This window comes from Macrotis lagotis, chromosome 1, assembly GCF_037893015.1.
Source record: "Macrotis lagotis isolate mMagLag1 chromosome 1, bilby.v1.9.chrom.fasta, whole genome shotgun sequence".
Lineage (NCBI taxonomy): Eukaryota > Metazoa > Chordata > Mammalia > Peramelemorphia > Peramelidae > Macrotis > Macrotis lagotis.
The window spans coordinates 437,435,646-437,463,209 of NC_133658.1; the positions used below are offsets into that span (position 1 = coordinate 437,435,646).

Genomic DNA, 27,564 nt, shown 5'->3' on the forward strand with positions numbered 1-27,564 from the left:
TCTTGTTTCAATGGTGGGGGTGAGGGATACTCTGACAAACATTCCCAGGAGGGGAAAAGAAATGTTCCTTAAAGGGAGATGTGGACCTTATAATGGGTGTGATCTGCAGGACTTCGATGCTTAAACAGACCATTCTACCTCAGAAGAAGGGGAATTGGAGGTCCTAGGCTCAAATCACATCCAGAGCAGAAAGATAAGGACCCAGAGACAAAATTACAAGACATATAAGGGAAAAAATAGCAGACAGCAAAAGTTAAAATGTACAGCAAAATCAGAGACATGGGAAAATTCCTACAGTGGGCTAATATCCTCTCTATCACATATAGAAATTCATATTTCCAGGAATGAGGCAAAACAAAAAAAAAGGACCCAGGGCATAAAGATTTATATGAAGGAACATAGAAACTTTTTAAAACAGAAAACCCAAAATAGGTATCTTTGAAGCTTTGATTTCATAAGGAAAACAGAGACTAAAGAACTAAAGTATAAGGGTTCTGAATCAAAGAATTAAAGACTACAGTAGCCAGAAAAGAAAGATAAATGATGAAAATAATGAAGGAAAAGAAACCTTTTTAGAAAAAAGTCAAAATGAAAAATTTAAAATAAAGAATAAAACAAACTGAAGGAGAGGAAAGGAAGAGATAATTTACCTGACTGCTTAATCAAGAGGGGAAAACTAGATATAAGAAAAAAAAAGAAAAAGGAACTAATAAATTAAACAAAATTAGGGAAAATATTAACAAATGAAAAGGGAATTAGACAAGGGACTTAAGGACAAGGATTAAAAATCACATGGTCTCAGATTAAACTGAAATAACAAAAGAGACATTCTGTTAGACTGTATCTAAGGAAGAAAAGGTTGAAAAAAAGCCTAATGGGGGTGGTAATTAAAAGAAATTAACATAGATCTAACTTAATTTTGAATATGAATGCTCAATGAAAAGAAAAATATTGACAATGTTTTCAGGAGAAGGGGGAGATTCTAATTTGGGGGGAGACATTATTTGAGACAAAAATAGAAATATGTAAACCTAACTCAAAAGTTTGAATGTAAATGATCATATAATATATAATATGAAAAATAGTGTCAAATTGGATAAGAAAAAAAAATCTCTTTGGTGTGTGATTTTATAAGAAACCCCTAACTTCAAAGATATACACAAATTGAAAATAGGGGAGGGAGATTACTCTGCTTCAAGTGAATCTGAAAAAACAGGAAGTGAAATCATGCTATCAGACTAGGCAAAAAGCAAATATTTCCAAAAGAAAAATAAACAAGGAAAATACTTTATGCTGAATGGAGCTATGTAGAATAAACAAGTGTCAATATTAAACTACTATGCTTCAAATGCCATTGTATATAAATTTATAAAGGAGAAATTAACTAAGAAAATAATCCAATAGTGATAGATTTCAACGTCCCTCTTTAAGTTTTAGTTGAGTCTAAACAAAACAACACAAGAAAAACATAGAATTTAACACATTGTCAAAAAAAACTAGAGCTGAAAGACTTATAGTGTCTTTTTAATGGAACTACAAAAGGATATATGTATTTCTTAGTGGTATAATGACTGGAGCATTAGACCTGAAGTCAAGAAGACCACCTCACACTATCCTAATATACTAATTGTCTATCAGCAAGTCACTTAAATTCTGTCTGACTCAGATTCCTCATTTGTAGAATGTGGATAATAATGGTTAACTACTTTGCAAGGTTGATGAGAGGAATAAATGAGATAAAACTTGTGAGAGTAAAACGAAAAATGTGCAAAATGCTTTGCAAATCTTAATCTGGTTTTAAATTTCTAGTGGTGGTGGTGGTGATGATGGTTGTTGATATCATTTCTCATTATCACATAGAACTTTTAAAAAATTGATCAAGCATTAGGAAACAGATATTGCAAATATAAGAAGAGAGAATTGGAAAATACTTCCTTTATATAGTTCAACACAATAAAAATAGTAATCAATTCAGGTGGCACAAACAAAAGACAGTGTCACAAGTGGAGAAATAATGATGAAATATTAAGTAATGATTAGTTTAAAAAAACAAATCAAAGAATTAACTAGTAATTAGGTGAAAAGAGAGAAAAATGATGAAATAATAAACTAAAATTTCTGGGATTCAACTAAAGCAAATCCTCCAGGTGGGAAAAATCATTTCCTGAACAAAAATACATCAAGAATATAGAAAAAGAAAGGAATAATAAACTGAATGTGTATTTTAAAAAAGTAAAAAGTCAAAAATAAGCCAAAAATGAGTACAAAGGAGAATGTATTAAAAATTAAGATAAACTGAAAACAAAAAAGCCTGAATGTTGGTTCCATTAAAGAAAAAGACTAATAAAATTTGATACAACTTTAATCAATCTGAATAAGGGCAGAAAATCAAATCAACAAAACAATAGACATACAAGTGGAAATCAAAACAAAACCAGAAGTAACAATAAAAATTATTAGAACCTGTACACAGACATATACTAATAAAGCTGAAAACACAAAAGAGATAAAAAGAATACCTTCAAAAAAGATGAGCTATCCATATTAAAAGAAGATTGAATAGAATTCTTAAATAATCCAAACCAGAAAAGGAAATAGAATTAAGTGTAAGAGAACTACCAAGGGATTGGGTGGAACAAGTCATAAGGGAGTCACAGGAGAATTCTATTAGACTCTTAGAAAACAAAAGCAATACTAAACAAATTATTCTTGAAAACTGAGAAAGAAAGCACCTCATCAGATTCCTTTCATGTTACAAAGTTTTAATGCCTAAAGTCAGGTAAGAATGACATACAGAACTGCTGACCAGTATCATTAAATGAGTTTTGATTGAAAAATTTGAAATAAAATCTTGTCAAACAGACAACAATAATTCACTTAAGACACCATCATGAAAAAGATGGTTTTATACTAGGGATTCAATGATTGCTAAAAATATCAGGAAGAAATCAATTTCATCATCTTAAAAAATCCAAAATGCATTTTTTCAATAGATTAAAAAAAAGCCAAAGGCAAAGAAGGAAAACCCATTTATGTTTTAAAAAAGAGAAAAAAACTATAAAGCATAGGCAGAGAAACTTTTATTAATAATGTAATGGTTAGGTCATATTGGAAAAGAAAAAATATATCACTCTAAAACCAAAATCAAGCTTTATATGCAATGAGGAAATACTAGAACCTTTCCAAATAAATACAAAAGTAAAGTACGGATATTTACTTTCCCTACTATTTTTCCCCAGAACTATATAAAGTTCTTGAAATGTTAGCAATAACAGTAGACAAGACAACAAAATTATAAGCATGAAGACAGGTAAATAGGGGATAAAGCTCTTATCTGTTCATCACATTATGGTTTACAGCGTGTTTAACTACATCTAGTTTAGCTTGGTTCATAGATCTTACATTCTACGCTCCTATACAATATTGATCTTTACAGCAGAACTTTGCTTCTGACACCAGATGCATCTGCAGCTGAACTTCCTTTCAGTTTTTGGCCCAGCTCCTTCCAGCTCCTGTAGTACCATTGGTACTTGTAGTTGTCCTCCATCTTTCCCAACAGCATATTGGATTCCATCAGATCTGAGAGTCTTCTGGGGTATTTTTGGCAAAAATACTGGAATAGTTTGCCATTTTCTTCTTTTCAATACGACCTGTCCATTTTAAGTAACCTTGTATGGTACAGGGTTTCAGTGAGCTTTGCAAGTTCATTCTGCCAAGGCAATCGTGTTGATTTCACACGCTAGCAGGATTATGTTTAAATTTCTGCAGTTAGGCTTTAGCAATATATGAACCAAGAACTTCCAGGGGGAAAAGTCTTTTTTCCCAATTTCATGTAAAGATAGTTTTCACCATTCATTTTTGTAATATTTTGAGTTACACACTTTTCTCATTCCCTCTCTTCCTTTTTCCCTCCCCAATACAGCAAGCAATCTAATATGTTATATATGTACAATCTGATATATGTTATATATGTATAATCAAGTTAAGTATATTTCCACATTAGCCATGTTGTAAAAAAAAGAATCAGAATAAAGGGGTAAAGTCACAAGAAAAAATCAACAAAAACTGAAAATAGTATGCTTTGATTGGCATTCAGACTCCATACTTCTTTCTCTGAATGTGGATAGCATTTCTATCATGAGTCTTTTGGAATATCTTGGATCATTGTATTTCTGAGAAGAGCCAAGTCTATCAAAGTTGAACATCAAATGATGCTGCTGTTGCTGTGTACAATGTTCTTCTCATTTCACTTTGGATCAGTTCATAGAAGTCCTTCCAAGGGTTTTCTGAAATCTGGCTGCTCATCATAAGTATTCCGTTAATTCATATTCCACAAGAGGTTCAGACATTCCCTTATTGATGGGCATCAATTTCTAATGCCTTGCCACACCAAAAAAGAATGAGCAGGCTCATTTTGAAGAGGTGAATTTTTGAAAAGGTGAATTTTCCCATTATTTGCTGAATTATGGAAAAAGCAAAGGAGTTCCACAAAAACTTCACTTTCTGCTTCACTGACTATAAGAAAGTCTTTGTGTGGGTTACAATAAAATGTGGCAAGTCCCAAAGAGACAGGAATTTCAGATCATTTCATGTCTCTTGAAGAACCTGAATGCAGGTCAGGATGCAACAATTCAAACTAAACAGTAAATGATTGATTTAAGACTGGAAAAGGAGCATGACAAAGCTGTATATACTATCATCTCATTCTTTTAATTTACATGCAGAGTACATAATACAAAATGCCAGGTTGGATAAATCAAAAGCCAGAATTAAGGTTGCTGGGGAAAATATCAACAATCTTAGATATGCGGATGGTACTATTCTGATGATAGAAAGTGAAGAATTAAAAGAAGCCTCTTGAGGATGAAAGAAGAGTATGAAAGATGGCTTGAAGAGGCGGCTAGGTGGCGCAGTGGATAGAGCACCGGCCCTGGAATCAGGACCATCTGAGTTCAAATCCAGCCTCAGACACTTAATAGTTACCCAGCTGTGTGGCCTTGGGCAAGCCACTTAACCCCATTGCCTTGCAAAAAAAAAAAAAAACTAAAGAAAAAAACACTCTAGAAGATGAGCCTTCCTGATACTAGACCCATTGCTTTATGAGACCCAGGTGCCTCTAGCAATCTTGACTAGAAAAACAAGTATGTCAATTAAGTTCCCTCTTCCCCATCTTCCCCCCCCCCCCCAGACTAAGAAGTAGGATGTGATAAAATGGGGAAAAGGATGAATTACAGAGGAATGTAACACAACATTAATTTTCTTAGTTATTAATACACGCTCCTAGCTATTCAATGCCGGAGTCCACTGCCCCATGCCTCCTCTTCCAGTCTACCTTACTGTAGACCTCTCCCAAGTTTCTTTCCCAGACCATGAGCCCTTCTTTTGACTATGCCCCCTCCTTTGGTTCTCTCTTCAACTGTGGTGTGATTCATAATCACCTCTTGCCTTCCCAAGTTTTCTCCAGCATCATGTTCTCCGTACACTACACTTGTGAGAAACAGACGCTGGACGCCAGTGGCTAGAAGTCCCAGGCATCTAAACCCGACAAACCGAAGCCAAAATGTAACTCTCACCCCACAGTTACCCTCCTTCCCCGAGAGCCCCGTTTCTGTTGGCTGCCCGGCCCGAGGCTGAGGCTGTCCCTGGAACCCGCAGGATGGGGACGGAGAGACTGGGGGAGGGGAGGGGGAAAGGCCCAGCGTGGGCCGGGGGCTGCTAGAAGCAGGTGCGGAGGAGTTGAGTGCCACCTGGCCCTTGGGCAGAACTCGGCCGCCCTTCCCCCGGGGCGCGGCGGAGACGCCCGGAGCATCCCGCGCAGCGGCGCCCGGAGCCGGCCATGTGGCCGCGGCGCCCCCTCGGCCAGCCCCGGCCCCGGCGGGTCGGGAGGCTCCACGACACGCCGCCGCCGCCCGGGCCCAGCCGAGGCCTCCCCGAGGCGCCGCTCCGCGATGAGCCCGTCGGAGGTAGGTGCCAGGCCCAGCGAGGGGCGCAGAGGCGGCACCTTGGCGAGACCCGGCCCCCGGGGGCCGGGGAGGGGGTCCCCTGGCCCAGCCGCTTTCCAGCCCCCTGCCGCTGCTGCCCCCCAGGCTCTCCTTCCAGTCTACTCATCTCCCACTCATCCTCCCCCTTCCCCCCCTCCTTCCCAACCCTTTTCCTTTTCTCCTCTTTTCATCTTTCTTCTGCCCTCGTCTTCTTTCTTCCTCTCCCGCCCTTTTCATCCTCTTCCCTGCCTTTTCCCTCCTTTTTGTCCCTCTTTCCTGTTCCTCCCTTCCCCTTCCATGTTTTCCCATCCCATTTCTTCTTCTTCAATATTTTTTTTTTTAGGTTTTTAGGGGTTAAGTGGCTTGCCCAAGGCCACACAACTAGGTAATTACTAAGTGTCTGAGGCCGGATTTGAACCCGGGTATTCCTGGCTCCAAGGCCGGTGCTTTATCCACTACGCCACCTAGCCGCCCCTCCTTCATATTTTTAATCTCTCTTCATCCCTGTTCTCCTTTCCCTCCCCTCCTCCCATTTTCTTATGTCTTTTCCTCCTCCCTTTTCTTTTGCCCTCTTCCCCCTTTCTCCCTCCTTTTCCCTTCTCAGTATTGCTCAGGTCTTCTTTCTTCCTTAGAGAATTTTAGAATTGGAGAGGACCTCAACAGCCCTTTAACTCACGTCCACCCTCTCCCTCATGAATACTTATACATTATACACACACACACACACACACACACACACACACAAACATTCAAACAACATACCTAAGTAATCCTTCAGATTCTTCTTGAAAACCTCCAATGAGAGGAAACTCATCATTTCCAAAAACCATCCCACTTTTGGATTGATAAAGCTGTGCTGGTTTCCTAAAATCAAATCTAAATTTACCCCTTTTGCAAAGTCCATCTCTTGATTCTTCTTGATACTGCCCTTTGGGGATAGACATAACAAAGCTAATTCTGCTTTCACATGACAGTCCCTTCAGATATCTGAAGACAATGCGTCCCCCAAAAAAGTTTTTTTCTTTAGGTTAAAATGCTTAAGGAATGTTTGTTGACCAATTTTTTTTTCTAGAGCTAAGATTTACATCTTAATCATTCTTAGGTGGTCTCATCTGTCCTAAGGACTAAGATCATAGATTTAGAAATGGAAGGTCAACTTTTCTCTCTCTCATTTTACAAATGAGCTTAGGCCCAGATGTGTTGAGTGAGTTCTCAAGGTCAGACAGGTGACCAAGTCATTTACAGTCCTGACTTGAACCCAAATCCCTTCAATGTTCATATGACATGAATTCAGGGGCCTGTATTCTGGTTTTCTTGTTATGCATTCTCTCTAATTTATCAAGATCTCCTTGGATTGTGCTTTCTATACTCCATGGCAAAATGCAGAGACTATCACCTCCTAATTCTGGAATGGCTCCATGAAACCTAATATTAGCTTTTTTGGTCTTTCCCTCTGTCCTGCTCACTCTGAATGAGGTTACAGTTCAATTGAATCCTAATCTTTTTTTTTTTCTGATAAACAATCTTCTAGTGACTCCTTCCATCCTGTCTATGTGAAATGGATTTTTTACCCCAAATACAAGTTTTATTTATTCCTCTTGAATTTCACCTTCTTAAATTCCAGCCAGTGCTCTCTCCCCATCAACATCCTTTTGAATTCTGACTCTAATCTAGTGTTTGGATAGCACATCCAAATTTGTGGCACTTGAAAAAGCCTGCCAGCTATACTTCCCCCCCCAAAAAAAAATTCCATGAAAATATCAAAACAGCATAGGAGAATAGGACCACACAAATCCATGGAGACTTTTTTTGCTCAGTTGACATAGAATCACTAAGACTGCTTTTTGCCACTAGTCATTTAGACAGTACTATCTACTAGTATTATCATCTTTGAGACATTTTTCTGCCTAAATAATAATATGAGATACTTTACCAACCAAAACGTAGGCAATTCCATCATTTTCTCTGATCTACTAGTTAGTAAATTTCTCAAAAAGAAAAAAATGAAAAAAATTTAGTTTGTTTTGACCTATCTTTGATGAAGCCATACTAATTCTTTGTAATAGTTTCTTTCTTAACTATTCACATTTAATAATCTGTTCTAAAATTGTACCATGAATTCAAGTAAAGCTAACTGATCTAGAACTTACGCTTCTACCTTTCCTGTCTCTCTTCCCTCTTTAAAACTAAAATATTTTCCCCTTTCCAGTCCTGGAGTTCTCACACAGTTTCTAAGGTCTTTTGATGATCACTGACAGTGGCTTAGAAATCTTTTCAGTACTCAGAGATACAGAAACTCATTTGAACTAAGTGACTCAAATTCATGAAGGACAAGTATGTCTTTTTGCTCTTTTGCTGGAAGGCTTTCTGAAGAAGGTGAGATTTTAGTTAGGACTTCAAGAAAGTCAAGGAAAATGAAGGAGGGAGAACACCCAAGGCATGAACTATGCCCAGAGCACATAGATGGGGAGTATTTTTTTTTTTCTCAACAGCCTGGAAGCAAGGGTCACTGGATCAGAGTATGTGTTGGGGAATAGGGCATAAGATGACTTGGAAAGTAAATGGGGACTTGGTTATACAGGACTTTGAATATCAAAAAGAGCATTTTTATTTGCTTCTGGAAGAAATAGAAAGCCAGTGGAGAGAAATTTTGGATGAATCCTAGGTGACAAGCCTGAGGGACTATGAGGAAGGGAGAGGGGGTGGAGGTGAGGAATTGATTTAAGGGGAAAGATGAGTCATTCTGTTTTATACCCAGGAAATTTAAAGTATACTTGAACAATTTCAGAAGTCAGAAAAACAATTGGGAGGGAGATCAGGTTAGCCAAGATAATGAAGCAGGAAAGGTAGATGCGCAAATCATCAGCATAGAGGTGGAAATTAAATCCTTGGGAACTGGAGAGATCACCAGGTGAGGTAGTATAATGGGTGTGGTGGAGAAAACTCTAGGACAGAACACTGAAGGACACCTGGGAGATTCAACATAGGAGACAGAAAAGGAGAGGTCAGATAGGAGGAAAACAGGAAAGAATATTCAGAAAGAAGAGAGTATCAAGGAGGGAGTGATTAACAATGTCAAAGGCTATAGAAAGAATGAGGATTCTGGGCATAGTTCAAAAATGCTTTCCAGAATGACTGGAAATTCACAATTTTATTAGCATTGCATTAGATTAGAGAGACTGTTTTCTGGAAAATTTTCCAATGATTGTTAAGTTCTACACACGCACCCTGGTTTTCTTTTTCCTTGTGAAGCTTTACAGGATTACATCATTATCTCTAATAATCCATACTGTGAAACTTTATTCTTCAAGTTCCATCTGACCTACATTTTGAACAGGTAATTGTTATTTTCCTGAGGCAGAAATATGAATATCCCATACAATGCAAATGACTACAAAATAATAATAATAATAATAATTCCAGTGAAATTAATGGTGACATGACTTGCACACTATGTTTATTATAGTGTTGTGGAAAAACATCCTTCTCACTTGAAATTTCCAGAACCATTTCACCCAATGACATGATTTGATAGGAAACAGCACTTCTGGTGATGGTCTGGATGTTGCAGGAGTCCTTGGTCTTTAAGTATGATTTCTCCTCCCATATCAGTGAGACTTCTATACCTAGTTCTGCTTGCAATAGTGTTTGAGAGTTTTAGCCTTTTTTAAACTACGTGAAAGTATTAATTACACCCAGACTTAATATCTTTTAAAATATTTTTGTTATTCTGAATTTGTCAAACAAGAACATTGCTATATACAAATAACAGAAAGAAGATTGCAAATGAAACTATAAATTTCTATTATATACAGTTTAGTTTTTTAAGTCTCTAAGAAATTCAATACATTATTTTCAAAACTGTCCTATTTGTCAGTCTCCAAATTATTTTCTGTTTTCTATACAATTTTTTGTAAATACTTCAGTGATCCTCTTTTTTTCTTTTGTTCTTTTTGACATCACTATTGAACTATAAGACTCTCCAAATGGAGGCTACCTCTGACTTACAAAAGAATCCCTTGTGATCAGCATAATCAAATGAAACAAATTCACACACCGAACATGTCCAAAAATGTTTATCTTTTTCTGCAACTTAAGGCCATCTTGTCTGTGGAAAAAGTGGAAAACATCATTCATTATTAGTCTATAGCAGCTGTCTGTGAAATTTAAGATAAACTAAATTATCTAAAAGATAAACTAAGGCATTTTTCTCTAAGATAACATTATCAAGGCTGGTAATTTAAGAATAGGATGGGTCAATGTTTTGTCTTGATAACAGAGATGCTACACAAAAGTATAGCTCCTCTTTTATTGATTTTCAGGGATACAGAACAAAAAATAGAATAGTTGATATCACAGAGTTAAGGGAAACATGATTGGTTACACAGTTGAGATGTGGGAACAATCTGATTGGTTGAAAATGAGGGACTAACAACAACCTCCTTCCCCCTTAAGACTAAAGAGTGTTCATTATTTGAGTTTAATGCAAGACAGTGATGCAGTCTTTTTGTACTGCAAACTAGACATCCTTGAAGAATACTTTGGTGAATAAAGATATTAGGCCTGAATTCCCTTATGGCAAGTCTTGGTTTACCTTAAAAGTGATCCTGAGTTCATTCAGATATCAATATCATACATTTGGTAGTGTTTTCTGTATGCATTCTGGGTAAGCACATGCACAGTTCCATCAAGACTATGTGTCTCCCTCATAGCAACAAACATTCTGTGAGGAAGATAGCAGTTCTTGTTCTATTTGAATACATAATTTTACCTCAGCACCCTGCCTCCCTAGGGAGCAAAGTCTCTAGATGGTGACACCCCCCCTCCCCTTTGCTTGGTGACAGTCTGAGTCATGTAATTGTTTAGAGATGACACCACAAACACTTCCAAACCTCATCAGAACTCTAGGAAGAATATCAATAAGGAGACCAAATTTCATTTGAAAATTCAGAGAATTTAAATTTTTACATTACCCCTTGCTTTTACTACCTTTAATCAAACACTATACTTGATATAAATACTGTCAATATGCTGAAGAATTTTTTTTTTAGATTTTTGCAAGGCAAATGGGGTTAAGTGGCTTGCCTAAGGCCCCACAGCTAGGTAATTATTAAGTGTCTGAGACCGGATTTGAACCCAGGTACTCATGATTCCAGGGCTGGTGCTTTATCCACAACACCACCTAGCCACCCCCTGAAAAATCTTTTAAAAAAATCTATGGGGATTTGACTTGTAAAATGAGTCACTTTGGTCAAAAACTAAGGGCTGATGACTTGTCTAAATTGGCATTAACTTCATTATCATTTTTCTTATGATGTGAAATAGGAAATTTTTAAATTGATATATTTAAGAAATTCAAATAGTAGCTGAGAAAAATCAAAAGCTAAATATTTTCAAATTCTACAGAAAGCAGAGATCTTAAAACCTTTTAAATTACATGTATGATCACTTGATGTTTCTAAACATTTTTTGCTCCAATTATTTTACCACTTTAATTTCAAATTATTTAGATCTCTACTTCTTTTTAGACCTCTATTTCCAATTTCATCTTTAGGAGAAACAGATACTTTGGAAGTAATGACTTCAATTACACAAATGAATTTACTTAAAAGTTACTAATTTTACTCCAATTGTAGCAAAAGTCTTGGGATAGAATGTATAAATATATTAAGTAATTAATTTGTTATTATGAAGAGAGGACAATTATCAAATGAGTTGTGTTAGAGTAAACCATGTGTACTTTGGGACATGCCACACACAAAGGTGTTAATCCCATAATAAATAATAAACCTAAGTAAAAATGAATTTCCCGTTGAGGTAGTTCAAGATAGTCTGTAAGTCACTCTCTAAGACAACAGATTGCACTGAAATTCTTTTCTTTAATATAAAACAGAAGACATTTCTGATTTTGACTTTACTAATTAATAGATATGTGTGTGTATGTGTGTACATATATATATATATATATATATATATTTGTCCAAAGACTCATATTACAGGCACAATGTCTAATATATATGAGTAAATAACTTTTAACAGGTTGATCCAAGCTGAAATAGTTACTTGGTTGTGCAGAATATGGAAACAACTACAATTTCAGATAGAAAAAAAATATAGTGCAGAGGTGAAGTATTACAACAAGAAGATTCATTTAAAAAAAATTCATAGCTTATAACTTGCCCCAGTTAGAGAAATATTCTCTGAAAGGGCAGGGACATAATTATAAAAGTATTAACAATAATCTTCCAGACTAAAGCCCAGCATGATTTGAAATATATATATATATATATATATATATATATATATATATATACATATGAATAAAAATCTTTAATTCTGTTTAATTTCAGGTAAAATACATAGTTAATAACCACCCATCAGCAGAATTCCACCACATGTGTGGTATATGTGTGTGTGTATATGTGTATATATATATATATATATATACACATATATATTTATACATAATACATACACATGTGGTGGCATTTTCCTTGAGTGGTGGACTACTGACATAATGATCAGACAGTCATAACTGAAATAAGAATTTAGAATAATATCAGATTACAATCCCATAAGATTTTGCTTTGGATAACAAGTTTCAATAATCACAATTAGAGAAGGATATAGTTATTACTCATATGTTATACTAATTCAGAAATAAAAAATTACCAGCCTTTAAAAATCATAGAACATTTTTTTGTTTATTCTACTTTTCTAATTAAACATCCTCATGTAAAAACAATCAATAAAGTAATTATATTCCATAATTTCACATAGATGATGTATATATGATAGTTTTACTCAAAAAAGAATCCTTTAGGGGGAAAAAAGTTTGACAGTAATTTGCATACTAATAGTCATCTCTTAAATTATTATACTCTAACCCTTTAAACAAAATCAAATCCCTAAGACTAGAACCTACCTGTTACAATTAAGTTGGGTCAGCCAGTGAATAGAGTACCAGCCCTGGAGTTGGGAGGAACTGAGCTCAATTTTTGCCTCAGACACTTGATACTTACTAGCTGTGTGACCTTGCGCATACCATTTAAACCCATTTCCTCAAAAAAGGCAACAGCAACAAAAATCCCAAGTTGGTCCAAATGCAACTTCAGTATATACTATTTCAGAAATAACTTCATTATTTTGTAGTAACAAATCATCACATGGAATGCTTCTATACTATAAACAAACTTTAAAATTTTTTCCCTTTGAAGGATTAGTAATGGTGAAATGGCTCTGGTTCTTTTAAATAAAGGTCACAGATTCTTTCACAGGGCTAATAAAGTTTCATGACCCTGATCATCTTGGCGGGTTTACAAATATGGAGAGTTTTACAAGATTTTCACCCCTCTCTTTTTCTTTTCCATAATATAAGCAATTATTATTCTTCCCTTTTAAAATATACTGTTAAATACTTGATGTCTTAAATTATGATAGTAGCCTCTGATAATTAATTTCACAGAGTCTAAATCAAAAAGGAGCTAAATTATTCAATTATTTATCATCTTCAACAGTATTTTTTAAAAATATGATTTCTCAGAATACAAAAAATTTAGAAACAGTGACACATACAATAACAAATATAAAACAAAATTTAGCGCTAATCACAAGATAGTAACTTATTCTAATACATTTCCAAACTATCTAATTTTTGAAAAATCATTCATCCTGTCATGTATGACTTGTAAATTCCCATTCCTCATGGTCTGGGAAGGCATTAGTTCAACATTTTAAGACCCAATTAGTCAAAATAAAAGTAACAATAGAGGCCAAATTAATAAAATAAAAAGAAACTCATAGTAAAATTACTAGAGAATATATATATAAGACTTTTTACTGTTATAAAGTTGCAACTCTTATTTATTCAGCTCAAAGTATGTAGAACTTAAATATTATAAGCTGTTATTATTAAAATTCTTTAATATACATGCAGGGCTTGTAAGAACTTAGAACCTAGTGTAGTGCACAGATGAGGACTTCTAAAAGAGATTTATGCTATACCAAATTCACAATAAAAATAATTTCTAAATAACAGTTTTAAACAGTATATATCATTCTTTTAACAATTAGGTCTATACCTCAGAAGAGTCTATATTTTGAAAGAAGTTATTTTTCTAATAATATTTCAAATACAATGAATTACCAAATTATTGTTAGGCATAAATTTTATCCTCATTACAGATTGGTAAACTGAGGTAGCTTGTTTTAAGATTGTACATGTAAATTTTTTTTCTGATCCATGCATTTCTCCAATATTTTGTCCTATTGTCGAACAGTAGAATAAATAATGAAATTCTGATTTAGTTTTGAAGACATTTATGGAAATAATCAAAATCTCAAAAACAATCTTGCTATCAGTTTACTCCTACCTCTCTATACTTTCCCTCTATTTAATTTTAAATAACTAAAAAGTCCTATCAAATTCTTGTCCCTATCCTCTTGCTTGTCCCAAATGAGAGAGATGACTGGAGGCTGGAGGAGGAGGTGGACCAGAGACTGCTTTGCATTCCTCTCCTCTTGCCTTGGAGGCAACTTCATGTGTTTATTTTATAATTAAAAAATTGCAGCTTTTCATATTCTTCTAATTTTAAAAAAAAGCAAATCTCCTTCAAATTTTTCTTTCAACACACTTAAATTTTCTTTCTTTTATTTTCATATATACACACACACATACACACACATATCCCTCTATTGGTTGTGAAAACCTCACCTTTCTTATTTCCTTCCTATTCATCTCCTAAAGGTTCTTCAATTTGGTTTACTCCTTAAATTCTCCTTATTTATGCTTAAATTCCTTCCTTATATTTCTCTGTACATTTTAGCACATATAGATGTGAAAAGCATCTCTCCTTGTTCCTCTAGTTTGTTTCTGATATAAACTTTTACATCAAAGTCATGAATCTGTTTGTGTAGAGATAAGAATCATCCTGAATAACTAAAAGGGAAACTGAGGTAGAGCTCTGAGCCAAAGCAGTTATATTAAAAAGGACCTGCCCCTCCAATGAAATGGACCCCAGACCTTTATCAGGGCCTGAAATATTCTGCTCCTTCCAGTGGCTTATTTTTATAAGGCTTAATACCAGATTTACTAACTGAATATTCTAAAGCAGCTATGCAAAATACAGAATCCCATTGGTTGACATATGACTCGTAAGCTAAATTAAGCAAAGAAATGATATGTTTGCAGGATCATAGGTTGGATGAAGCAAAGAATTATCTCTTTGGTGAGAGGGTCACAATGGGATGGGCTCCTCTTTAGGCTGAGCAAGAGGTGATGATATAAACTATACATAGACTCTAAGAATATACGGGGGTAGGAGAGAGGTAACTTTCTGTAACATGTCGCTCATGCTTGATTTGGTCATGGAATTTGGACAAAACAAACTGGAGTTATCTGTGTCAGCTTTCTTGTGCTAGTAGAGAAGTAATGAACATTGCATTAAAGTAGTTTGAGGCCTATTATAGGGCCTTTCTATTAGACTCTAATTCCCATTATACATACAAAATATGAAGTTTATTCTTATATTTATCACTAGATCACTGACTAAATATGTGTTAGATGACTATGTTGAAATAATTTCTAACATGTATTACCCCTTATAGAATCATAATGAACTGGCTAATACTGATTAGAGTTTGAGTAGTGGTCCTCGATGAATCATCTCCTCTTTGGAGTTTATGTTGGTATAGTGTAAGATGTTGGTCTGTAGCAGGGAGGATTGCCCTGGGGAAGGGACCTTAGGAGGGTTCAAGAAGGTGATGAATTAGAGGCAGCTATGTGGCACAGTGGATAGAGCACCAGACCTGGGGTCTCAGGAGTCCCTGAATTCATATCCGGCCTCAGACACTTAATAATTACCTAGCTGTGTAACCTTGGCCATATCACTTAACCCCATTGCCATAAATAAATAATTTTTTTTTAAAAAGGCCATAAATTGGGTGCAGCTAGGTTGCACAATAGATAGAGCACCGACTCTGGAGTTAGGACGACCTGAGTTCAAATGTGACCACAGACACTTAATAATTACCTATTGCCTTGCAAAAACAAAAGCAAACCAAAAAGCCTTAAATTTTAATTCACAGGTTCCTGCAGAGAGTTACAAGTTAATTCACAGAGTTCTGTAGGGAGGCAGCAAGGTAAAGAAAGTGAGTTTCAATAGAAGTGAAGAAGTTGAGCAATGATGAAACAATTACAAGCTGAGCTGGAGATAACATCAAAGACAGTTAAGAAGAGTGTTCGGGGAAGAGAGTAATCATTGTGGCTGGGTTGGTTCAACATGAATCCAGCAGCTTGAAGATGGGAAAGATATGCTTTTTCAAAGAACCCTGGGAAAGGATTAGGAGGAGTTAGGGGCAGAACTGTGAGATACCAGGGAAGGACTAAGGATGGGCTTAATGTAAGATGTAAGAATGTGTTTCTGTGCATCGGAGAAGGAAATAAAAAATTACAGATTTAGTTGAAGGAGTTGATTTGACTGGGAGTTTGGATCTTTGTTAACATAAAATAGCTTCAAGGAATTTATGATGTATAACTAGGAGGACCTGTTGAGATAACTTGCAGATGCTATCCAGGATTACATAGCAGACTAGTACAGAATTAATATAGGGAAGGTTTAACAGTTTCAAAAGATTAACTGTTTTAACAGAGTGTTTGTTTACTTCAAGTCTAAAGCTAATTTCTGCCAGATTGATTTCCAGTTTTCCCAGAAATTTTTGTCCTTAGCCTAGTAAATAGACTTTTTTGCATTTACTGAATATTGTGCTAGTATATGACTTGGAATGAATAAGGATTTATTAAGCTCTTACTATTGGCTAAGTGTTGTGTCTGCTTTTATATGTTATGTACCTAATTTATTTCCTTGATCTCTTTTTTAAATTTTCTAACAAAGATCAAATAGTTTTGATAATTAGAATTTTTGAAGTATGTAGTTTGCTATCTTATACTGCTAGGTTCCCATGTTTCCCACTTTTTTCATTATTTCCCTTGAATTTTTTGACCCTCTATACTGTTGCTATTCCTTATATACAGTACTTTATCTCCTCTCTTAATGAATGTTTAATGACTATTGTTATGTCTTTAATACCCTGACTTATCTTTGCCTCTTAATTTCCCTGATTTCCTTCAAAACTCAGTTAAAATCCTTCTTTCTGGGTGGCATTTCTTGGACTGTCTCTCCAACTCCCCAAACTGCTAATGCCATTTTCTTTCAAATTATCATCATTTTCCCTGTATGTATCTTGAATTACCTGGTTATACACTGTTTTCCCCATTAGAATGTAAATTTATTGAGGATAGAGATTCCTTATTGATTGACTTGATAAAGGCAAAAATATGTCAGGGTTAAAGAATGTGTGAACAAAAAAAATCACAAAAATCCAGAAGTATTTTGGGATAAAAAGGTTTATTATATATTATTGTAATTAGAAGAAGCTAAAGGAGAGAGAAAATAAAGGCAGTTGGAAGCAACTACTCCCCTAAGGAGATCAGCAACAGAAGCATCTGCTACCCTGCCGCCAGTGGGGAATGAGTATCATAAAGAGGGAGACCAGCATAAAGAAGAGAAATTATGGATTTAAAAATCTAAGGGAGGAGTGAGGGGTAGGAGTTGAGTTAATTCCCATAATTTCAGTGGATTGACATTTTATCACCCCATCTGGTGGCATAGCCTTCCCAGTAAGTTTTCAGGTAGTCCATAATGGGAACTATTTATCTTGATAACAATGGGATGGAAATCAGATACCCGTGGTATTTATAAGGTGAGCAGTAAAGCAAAAAAATTTGGCATTATATTTTTCTCTAATATTTCCTCCACTTCAGATTGACTGTTAGAGCAGTGAAAGAAATAATATAGTGGTATGAAAGAAAGAAGTGAGATGTAATTGTGAAGTTGAAGGAAAGGAAGAGGAAGGGAGAGGTGTGAGTAAACACAGATTTTGATGTAGAAATTTATTACCATAGAAACAGGCAGGGTCAAGTGGAGAAAGGGGGTTTAAGAAAGAGGTTGGAGATGGGAGAGAGAATAGCACAAGCAAAACAAACTTAAGAGAAAGTATTAAAATGAAGTTCAAAGGAAAGAAAGAAACCTGCCTTTAGCATGTAAAAGAGGCTAGGGAATAGAAGAGAAACATAATTATTAATCACAATTGTAGATCAGTGGTGTTGGTACTTGTAGATGCTCTGCCCAAAGGTCTCATAAGAATCCTTGGGGTTTTCATGCCCTAAATCATTCTGGCTTTCCTTGATTGACCAACAGTAAGTCTTAGGCTTAGCCCACTTGGTCACTGTTTTTGGTCCTGACTGGTTCAGAGTGAACTCAAACAGCAGTTATTTCTGTTTTGCTGAGAAACTTTGAGGGTCTTCTCCCAGATTGATTTTTTTTTTTGGAATAAAAGGTTTCTTCTTTTCTTTTTTATGTGCTTTAATCACTGAGATATTTTAAAGGTCTTACCCTCCCAACATTTTTCCCCCTCTTAGTTTTTGGAAGTGGTCATTCTTGGTTTCTGCTTCATTGCTCTCTTACCTAATAATGTTTGAATGACTGTTGCCTCTGTCAAACTGTGACCTGGGAAAAATCTAGCTTTAAAAAGCCAAAGTCTTCCACCATATCCAGGGTTATCTCCAGTCATCCTGATCCATATCTGGCTATTGGATCAGAAAGCTCGGGAGGAGAATATGAGGCTGGTGACTTTGTTCAGCGCCCCCTCCACTTAAATTCATCTCACTTGTATGTCTTGGTATCACCTTCCTGATGTCATGGTTTTCTCTGAGAACAAAAGACAAAACAGCACTATGATGACAAAAACTCACACTAATCTGTATATAAGGATCTCTACTAAAAAATTGACTTAGTTTTAAAGTGTAATATTATCTATGTATTATTGTATTTTAAACTTTATTTTGTTAAATATTTTCTGATGATATTTTAATTTGGTATAGGTCCCATATTTCATATTCCTTCAGTGATGTGTGATGGTGTCCATGACAGGGAAGGTGGAAACAGTATCAGGATAAGGATTTGGATGTTATGAACCTAATAGAGGTAGCATAGACATATACTTTTTTTATGCGCTCAATCCAGTTTCTGAGGGATTGTGTGAACTGAGAGGAGGCACAGCTCTGCCTCCCCTCATCCATGTTCCTGTTTCTGGTGTAGATCTTACTTTGTTTAAGATGAAAGTTTGTTAATTGTGGAGTAGACATTTCAGAGAGCAAGAAGTAAGTGTGAACAGATCAGGAGTGGCACATTAGGAGATTAGATACCTATGAGGAAGTAGTTAGCAAAGAATTAACTTTACAGGAGTGTCTAGAACATCTCATTATCTATAGAAAAATCATTCTTCATCTTGTACTCAGAATTGTACATCTTTCTAAAACAAGGTAAACACTTTGGGAGGGAATGACTCCCTATTTTATGTCTTGATTGATGCCAGTGTTGCCAAGTCCCCTGGGCTGGAGTTTGGGTTTGCTTGATGAAGAAACCCTCTGACCTGAGTGCAAGGGTAAAAACAAAGAAAATTTATTGAAAGCTATAGTAAACAAATAATAGAGAAAGCTAGTAAATAAATGTCTTATAGAGTGTTAAAAATTCTTTAAAAGATATAGCTGTGTGTAGAAGAATTCATTTAGCAAACAGAGCAACCTGAGTTGTGTAGGAAAAAAGGTCAATGATACTCCTAAAGTATACTTTCTGTGGTGGTAGGAGCGAGGGGGTGCTTGAGGAGTGCTTTAACTCTTGATGTGTATACTTCAGGGGCTGTGCTTAATCAACACCGGGTGTGAGGTAGCATTTATTATGCTTGAGTAGCACCTACTGCCCTAAGGGCATGACCAAGGTCAGCCATTTGGGCCACCAACCTACTTTTAAGTCCAAGGTGGCTTAGGTTTAAAGATATAGGGCTATACAGGGTAATGCTTGTATAGTCGGGAAATGCCTACTCCACAAAGTCTGTTTGCCAGACTTAGTGCTACAAAACAACACTTTAACAGTACAGAAAAAAAATTACAAAATTTGTTTCCCATACAAAAAAATGATTACAATATTTCCTTGTGCTTACATTTCCCCTGCTACATATTCCCCCCTAAAGAATTTGTACCCAGATTCATCTGGGAATTAGGTAAGAGGTCAGTTTTCTGTAGTTTCTTCAGAGCTGGAGGAAGCATCCTTCCTACCCCACCTATCCTATCAGGGTCCTTCTGAAGAGAAAATATATTACAGTCAGAACTTGACTGAGGTAATGTCTAAAGGATGTGGGCTTTCAGGATTTTCTACAGATTGGTATTTGGTTGAGGCTATCAGTTGTAGATCTGCTTCTTGCATCCTGGAGGAAACAGATTTGACAATAAGTTTAAACAGACAAGGACCACATAGAAGCAAGAGGAAAATGATTTGGAGTAGAAAAAGTATAGGAGCCAGAAGGGAGAGAAACTAGTTGTTCCAAGAAGAGGACTCCACTTGAGTGGAGTATAGGTTTTGCATCCAAGTGACCTCTTGTAGTATCCTCTTGGTATGGAGTTACCCGTTATGAGAGTTGCTGATGTACATACAAATTGTGTTGGCTAGAGCAAAGACACTCCTCAAGAAACAAGTTGATAATCAAGAGTAATACCATTATCCAGGAACACATTGGCCAAGAAACACTCTTGTATGTCAGAAAGGGTGTGGGAGGTCTCATTATCAAGGAATGAAACAGTGAGTGTTAAGTTAGAGAGTATAGCTTCATGTTTCAAGTGACTATACAGGGGGAGCAAATATTCAGCCCCCTTGGATAGGTAACAAAGGATATTTTCTCAGAGTCCACATTTGGCATGGGAATGTTGGATATGGGTATTAAGAGTAGATGCTGATCCACTTCCAGAGAGAGAACTGATAAACTCTGAATGCAGATTGAAACACACTTTTTTACTTTATATTTATTGTTTAATTTTGTTAGTATTTTCTTTTGCAATATGACTATTATGGAAATATATGGCATGATCTTTATGTATAATTGATATCAAATTGTCTTCTCAAGAAGGAAGGGGAGAATGGGGACAATTGGGGACTCAAAAATTTTTTAAATGTCAAAATATTATATATATATATTTGGCAAATAATAAATATGCTAAAAATAATTTTTAAAAAAGAGTAGATGCTGATAGGGAGGATCAAGTGTGACTGATTAGGGAGAGACAGTGAGAGCTGAGGACAGCCCTTTGGGGTTGTGCAACACTAGGGTCAATTACTTTGATCTACAAAGAAAAACAGCTCCCAGGGGAGCACGAAGGGAACCTGTAGTCTAATTCAGGAGGGTTCATATCCTGATTGCTTGTAGAAGGGATGTGTTAAAGATATCTGGGAAATATTGTAAGGGGATAAGGTGCAACCTGAAAGGTATTTGAGGAGGAATTGTAAGTGGATAAAAGAGGACCTCTTGTTATCTCTGACAAATCCTTCTAAAATAACATAAGTGGGAATATAAATGATAGAGCTTCTCTTGTTATCTCCAGTCCCAAAAACAATGTTCTTTGGCTGTAAGATTTGAGAATAGACAGGCTATAACTATACCAGGGAAATCCACAGCTGATCTTTGGAAGGTGAGTTTTCATGTTGGTTTCTCAGAGAATAGGGAGAGGGTAAAGGTAGTTGTCTAGTGTGTTTCTTGAGGATGATGGTAGCAACCCAACAGGCATTGACTCTGCCCTGTCCCCTACCTCTATTAGGTTTATAATATGAAAATTCTTATTCTGATACTGTTTCTGCCTCCACAGTCATGGACACCATCACACATCACTGAAGGAATGTCAAATATGGGACCTATACTAAATTAAATTATTTGAATATGATTCAAAAAGGGAGGGGAAATTCAACTGAAAGAAGTATAAAGTGTTGTTTTGTAGCACTAAGTCTGGCAACAGACTTTGTGGAGTAGACATTTCCCAACTAGATAGGCATTCCCCTATATATCCTTATATCTATAAACTTAAGCCACCCTGGACTTAAAAGTAGATATCTGACCTTGGTCATGCCCTTAGGGCAGTAGATGCAGTTTCCTATTTTAACCAGAGCAATAGAATTCCAGTTATGAAGAGTAAGACCCAACCCTGAAGCAGGTTGAAATAGGAACCAAGAAACAAGAGATAAGTAATAGGAGCATAGTAGACTTGAACATAGTAGGAAATGAATATGATTCAAAAAGGGAGGGGGAATTTCAACTGAAAGAAGTGTAAAGTATTTACAGACACATCTCCAGAGTTCAGCAAAGATTCTTCTTGAAGATACTTGAAGTCTTTCAAAGGTTTAGAAGAATATTTGGTGTCATCTGAAGGAGAAACTGGGAAGGGACAGGTTTGATCCTAGAAATGTATCCACCTAGAGAGCCCTTCCAAGTTTTACTGCTGTTGGGGTAGAGAAAATGACTTAATGATAACCCTTCCATTTCACTCTCAATGGATCAGTCACTTGAACCTCCCAAGATTTAAAATATATCCTATCCCTTTCTCTTATAGGTTTTGGAAGGTGCTTATTGGCATACTCAGAGAGAGCTGCCCTGACAGCACCTAGTTGTGTAGCAAATTGGGTAATTAGGTGATACTCTGGGTCTATAAGAATATCAGAGATTAGAAATGGTCTGTCATAAAGTAGTTCAAAGGCACTAAGATTAATGTTCTGTGGGGTGGGGGGTATAGTAATGTATACCCTCAGAAATCTAACTGGGGGACCCTCAGCAACCCAAATGGAATTTATCTAGTCTTGAGTTTCATGGTAAAATTTAGCTAAAATATATTTGAGTATGCTATTAGTTCTACAGGGCAGTGCTTCCACCTATTAGTAAATGTATTCACAAATATAAGAAGCAACTTAAAACCATGGCAGGGGTGGGGGGGCATGTGGGTGAAGTCCCCCAATAAGTACCTCTCCTTTGCACAGATTTTAAGAGTGGAGATCTAATTGCCCCTCAGAATTTATTTGAGCACAAATAGAACAGGCTAGTCTCCCCTAGCTTGTGGTCTATAAAAATAGGTTTTTACAAAAGAATAAAAGGTTATCTTTTCTCAAGTTAGTGACCTGGGATAACCCCCTCCCCCCCAAATTTCTATTGGCTGCCCTCTGAAATGAGGGTTCCTGGAAACACTTGGGGGGAAGGAAAGAGAGAGAGGTGGGAAGGAGAGAGAGAGAGAGAGAGAGAGAGAGACAATGACAATGAATGAATATATCCCCTTTCCTTAGCTAAAGCTTGCTCCTGAAAGCAGGGTAGGAGAATAAGACTTGGGTGAGGTATTAAAGGGGTCAGTGTGATAGGTAGCACCATAACTGCTATGTCAGTCAGCATATTCCTACAACTATATCTGAATCATCTCTCTGGTGGCCCCTACAAAATATGACTGACACCTTCCAGGTTCTTGAACATGTTGGAATAACTTTAGAATCTCCTGAGCATGTTTAATAGGGGAATTCTTTCCAAATAGCCCCATGTGCATGCAAAATAAGAAATGCATATTTTGAGTCAGTAATAATATTTATCCTTTTGTCTTTCCCCAATTCCAGAGCTCTGGTAAGCACTACTAATTCAACCTTCTAGGTAGAGGACCCAAGAGGGAGTCGTTTAGCTTCTTGGTGTTAGACTGAAAATTATATACCCTGCTCTCTTTAACCCTCTAAGATGAAGCTGGACCCCTCTGTGTGCCAGTCCTCATCTGGATTTGTGAGGGGAAAATCCTTTTGATCAGGTTGACTGAAGTAGACTGAATCTAAAGTTTCCACATAGTTATGAACCAAGCTATCAGATGATGTATTGTCTGGAAAGAAGGTTTCAGGATTGTGGGTGTGGCAGGAGTGTCTTAGAGGAGGGCTTGTATTTAGTCAGCCTACTTCTGGAAAGCCAGTGGTAGCCTTTGTCTTCCAGAATACTCTACACCCTATGTAGGCTAAGGACTTCTAAAGGTTGGTCTGAAGCAAGTTTTGATGTTTCCTCTATTAGAACACCTGTTGCATCTATAGCCAAAAGCTATAGTTAATAAGCTACTGATCTGAGATCTGGTCCTAGAATCTCAGTTAAAAACTCAAGTGAAAGGTTTATCTAAGTTGGCAGAACTAATGCTAATGATGCGGCTAGTTGAAACTTCAAAGTCTAAAAAACTTTTTGCCTTGATCAGGACCCTAGTTCTGGGGAGATCATCAGGGCCCTGTGTTGAATCATAATGAGGCTTTGCAATTATTTCAAAAATTGGTATCCAAATTTTACAGAATCCACAGATTCCACAAAGGCATGCACATGTTTCTGACTGGGGCCTGGGGGAGGGGTGAATAGAATTGTTTTCTTTCTCTCTGTAGGGAGAGAGCAGGATGCGGGAATGAGCTCATAACCAAAATACTTCACAGATTGAGAAGCTATTTGAATTTTGTTCATGGAAATCTAGGAAATTTAGGGTCTATAAAACAATTCTCAGAGCAGTCTCTGATATGGGGCTACAGAACAGGATATTGGTGATATACTGAATTAAATTGCTATCAACTAACTTTTCCTAAAGCCCTATCAAATGGGTATCTTTGAAGCCCGGAGGCAACACTGTCCAGGTTAATCTGTTGAGGACATCATTTCCCAGGGGGCATTCTACTCAAAAGCAAAAATAATTTAAGAATCTTTATGCAGAGGAATACAAAAGAAGGCATCAGGGTGGAGAACCATGGAATTAGAATAGTATGGAGGGCTCAGGACAGTGCGGTGTCTAGAAATAACTGCCTCATTGATGTCTGAAATCCTGTACTAATCAAAATTCCCCACTGGGCTTTTTAACTGAAAAAATTGGGGTGTTATAGTGGGAGTCAAAGTGATGCAGAGATTTATGAATATAGGAAATTTGTAATTAGAAACATTGTTAAAGAAGACTCTCTGCTCCTGAGATGTAAATTGACCTCTATTGTTTCATTAAATGTAAAATTTTTATCTTTTCTTATCATTCCCAATCCCCAGCTTCCAACCTTCTAGTGGTTTTGGTAATGTAAGGGGGGGGGCCATTTCCCCTTTTTCCCTCAGTGGACAAGGCTATAAAAACCTGAGCTGGACCCTTCCTCAGGGTGGTCCACTCTTTGGCTCAGTCATCTCTGTTTGACTGTCCTTCTACACTGTCTCTTTTTATCTCTCTCAGACTGTGTCCCTTTCCCAAGTAACCTTGCCTAGCCTTTTGTAATTCATCCTATCCTAAAGTGCCTGTAGACTCCTCAGGAAGAGAAAAGGTTTTTGGTTTTCTTTTGCAAGACAATGGGGTTAAGTGGCTTGCTCAAGGCCACACAGCTAGGTAATCATTAAGTGTCTGAGGTCTGATTTGAACTCAGGTACTCCTGACTCCAGGGCCAGTGCACTATCCACTGTGCCACCTAGCTGCCCCAGGAGCAAAGTTTTTAACCTGTATATTTTATAATAATTTGTAATAAATCCTAAGTAGTTTTAAAGGAGCATACCAATTACTTTGTTTTTTACTGACCCTCAATTTCTATCTTTAATTAGTGACTTAACTCTCATTGGCAACAAAAGGAGTCAAATTTGTGGCTCAAAGGTTATAATCCATTTCTTGCTTCAGATTTAAGTGGTGAGTGTAAATGTTGGGGTCTTTGAATTAAACTGAAACTAGGGTGGCATGAGTGGCCTGCCCAGGTATTTTCCCTTGTCTCAAAGTTCATTATTTACCATGTCTCTAACCTTTAAAGAGCACAGTTAAGTAGGGAGCAAAGAGAAATGAGAGGCTTAACAAGAGAGAATCAGCTTCCCAGTTTCACCATTTCACCATTTCACCCAACAAGGGGGGTGGGGCAGGAAGGGAAAATGAGGAAGGTATATTCAAATAAGTAGTCCTCAAATTGGCAAGGGAGAGGTTTAGTCTGTAAGCATTTCCTCAGCATCCCTTCAGTGCCCACAACCTAATGGGTAGAGTCCAAGTTCACTGAAATGATTTAGCAGAACTGAGTAAGTTACCCCAGTATTCAATAAGAAAGTTAATTGGTTTACTTTCAGTGTCCATGGTAACTCCATGTTCAGCCATGGTGATAGAGAGGGCGTCTGATTGAACCCAGGATCCAGTTGATCCTCCTCCAGAGAAGAGGAAAGGCAGGACCCTGTGAAGAGGCTGCTCAACCTCTCCATCTATTCTTGTCTCCAATGACCTGTCTGCCTAGAGTTTAGACCTGACAGCAGAGGTTGCTCCCCAGGTGGATTCTCCTGGAGACCCACCTACTCAGCATGTGACCTATCTGACCCCCTACAGATTAGGCATGGTCCTGGAGGTGACCTCTTAGGAAAGTCCCTAGAGGGACATTCCCATAATCTATGACCCTTCCCTTTGTGGGAGATCTATCACCATTAGGGGCTTGGCCAGAGTCACCAGAGTCAGGGCAGCAAAAAGCTAGACATTATGCTCCTTAGTAGTAGCTGTTATTAATTGTGCTTTTTTGGCACTAGGAGACTTTTCCTCTGCTTCAACTATATCCCTCTGATTGAACCCACCAAAAGCCACCTCCAGGAATTGAGCTGTTGGTGTTTGGGGTCCCTCATCTAACTTCTTAAGCTTTTTGCTGACTTTCAATGAAGGACTGGCTAATAAAATGAATGCCAAGGAGAACATTCCCTTCAATAGAAGTGGGGTCTAAGGTAGTATATTTCTTCATGGTTTGCACAAGTCTGTATGGAAAAGAGCTGTGTTATTTCTCTAAGCCTGTTATAATTTACATGCTTTTTAATTCCTTTTTTTCATGCCTTCTGTGGAGTCCCTTCTTTCCCCATCCTTGCCATCCTGAAAATTCCATCCTGGATTCGCTGCAGGGATAGCTCTAGCTCTAGGGGGAAGCTGACCTGGATCCCTTCCTCTTGTCTCAACCTTAGCATCTGCAACCTTCTGAGCCAGACTGTGAACTGAGGATAATGGTCACTCCCCTTGACAGTTATTTCCTATACATAATATATATATCTATATATATATATGTATATATATATTTATAAATTTATATACAATATATATGATAATTTCTTAAATTCCTCAGTGAATTTTGCGAACATCATCTGACTGGAGACCTAGTTTCCCTTTCAGCTGAGCAAGATGAACCCTGATCATCCCCCTAGTCCCCACCCCCCAAGAATCTGGTACTTCTCTCAGTGGGTAGAGTTCAGTGAGGATCCTCTCAAAGTTGGTAGAAGAATCAGGATTGTGAAGGGCTTTATTGAGAAGAAGAAGAAGAAAAGGGAGGAACTGGAGGAGTAGGAGAGGGGGAAGGCAACCAGTTTCACTCTTTGTTTGGAAGGGCTTAGGCAAAGGCTTAAGAGACTGGGAGAGGATGATCCATCAGAAGGAGAATCCATTCCGGAGTTTGGGGGCAACCCGCACTTCAACTCCTGTCCGCACGTGAAATCCAGTCCGCATTGTGAAGCAGCCCTTCTTTCTGCTTTTCGGCAGTTCGAGTTTGCTTTACGGCCGCTCCTTCCCCTTTTGCAGCTGCGGAGGCCGCTTTCTGGCACCTGCTTGGGCTCCTGGTCTGGGGAAACACATCCGGGTCCTTTCTCCCTGCCCGGTCGCGTGTGGAAGGAGGGATGGCTCCCTGAGTTTCCGTTCACT

General features: G+C 37.2%; 1 protein-coding gene across 3 annotated transcripts in view; it reads left to right on the forward strand.

Annotated features, from left to right (window-relative positions):
• The first annotated feature begins 5,727 nt into the window (after nucleotides 1–5,727).
• Nucleotides 5,728–27,564, forward strand: part of MEIKIN (meiotic kinetochore factor) — a 142,569-nt gene continuing 120,732 nt past the window's right edge. For all 3 annotated transcript variants that reach the window (XM_074231296.1, XM_074231310.1, XM_074231301.1), the window contains exon 1: nucleotides 5,728–5,963. In XM_074231296.1, the coding sequence (XP_074087397.1) occupies nucleotides 5,837–5,963 (127 nt within the window). In that variant the 5' untranslated portion in view covers nucleotides 5,728–5,836. The remainder of the gene's footprint in view (nucleotides 5,964–27,564) is intronic.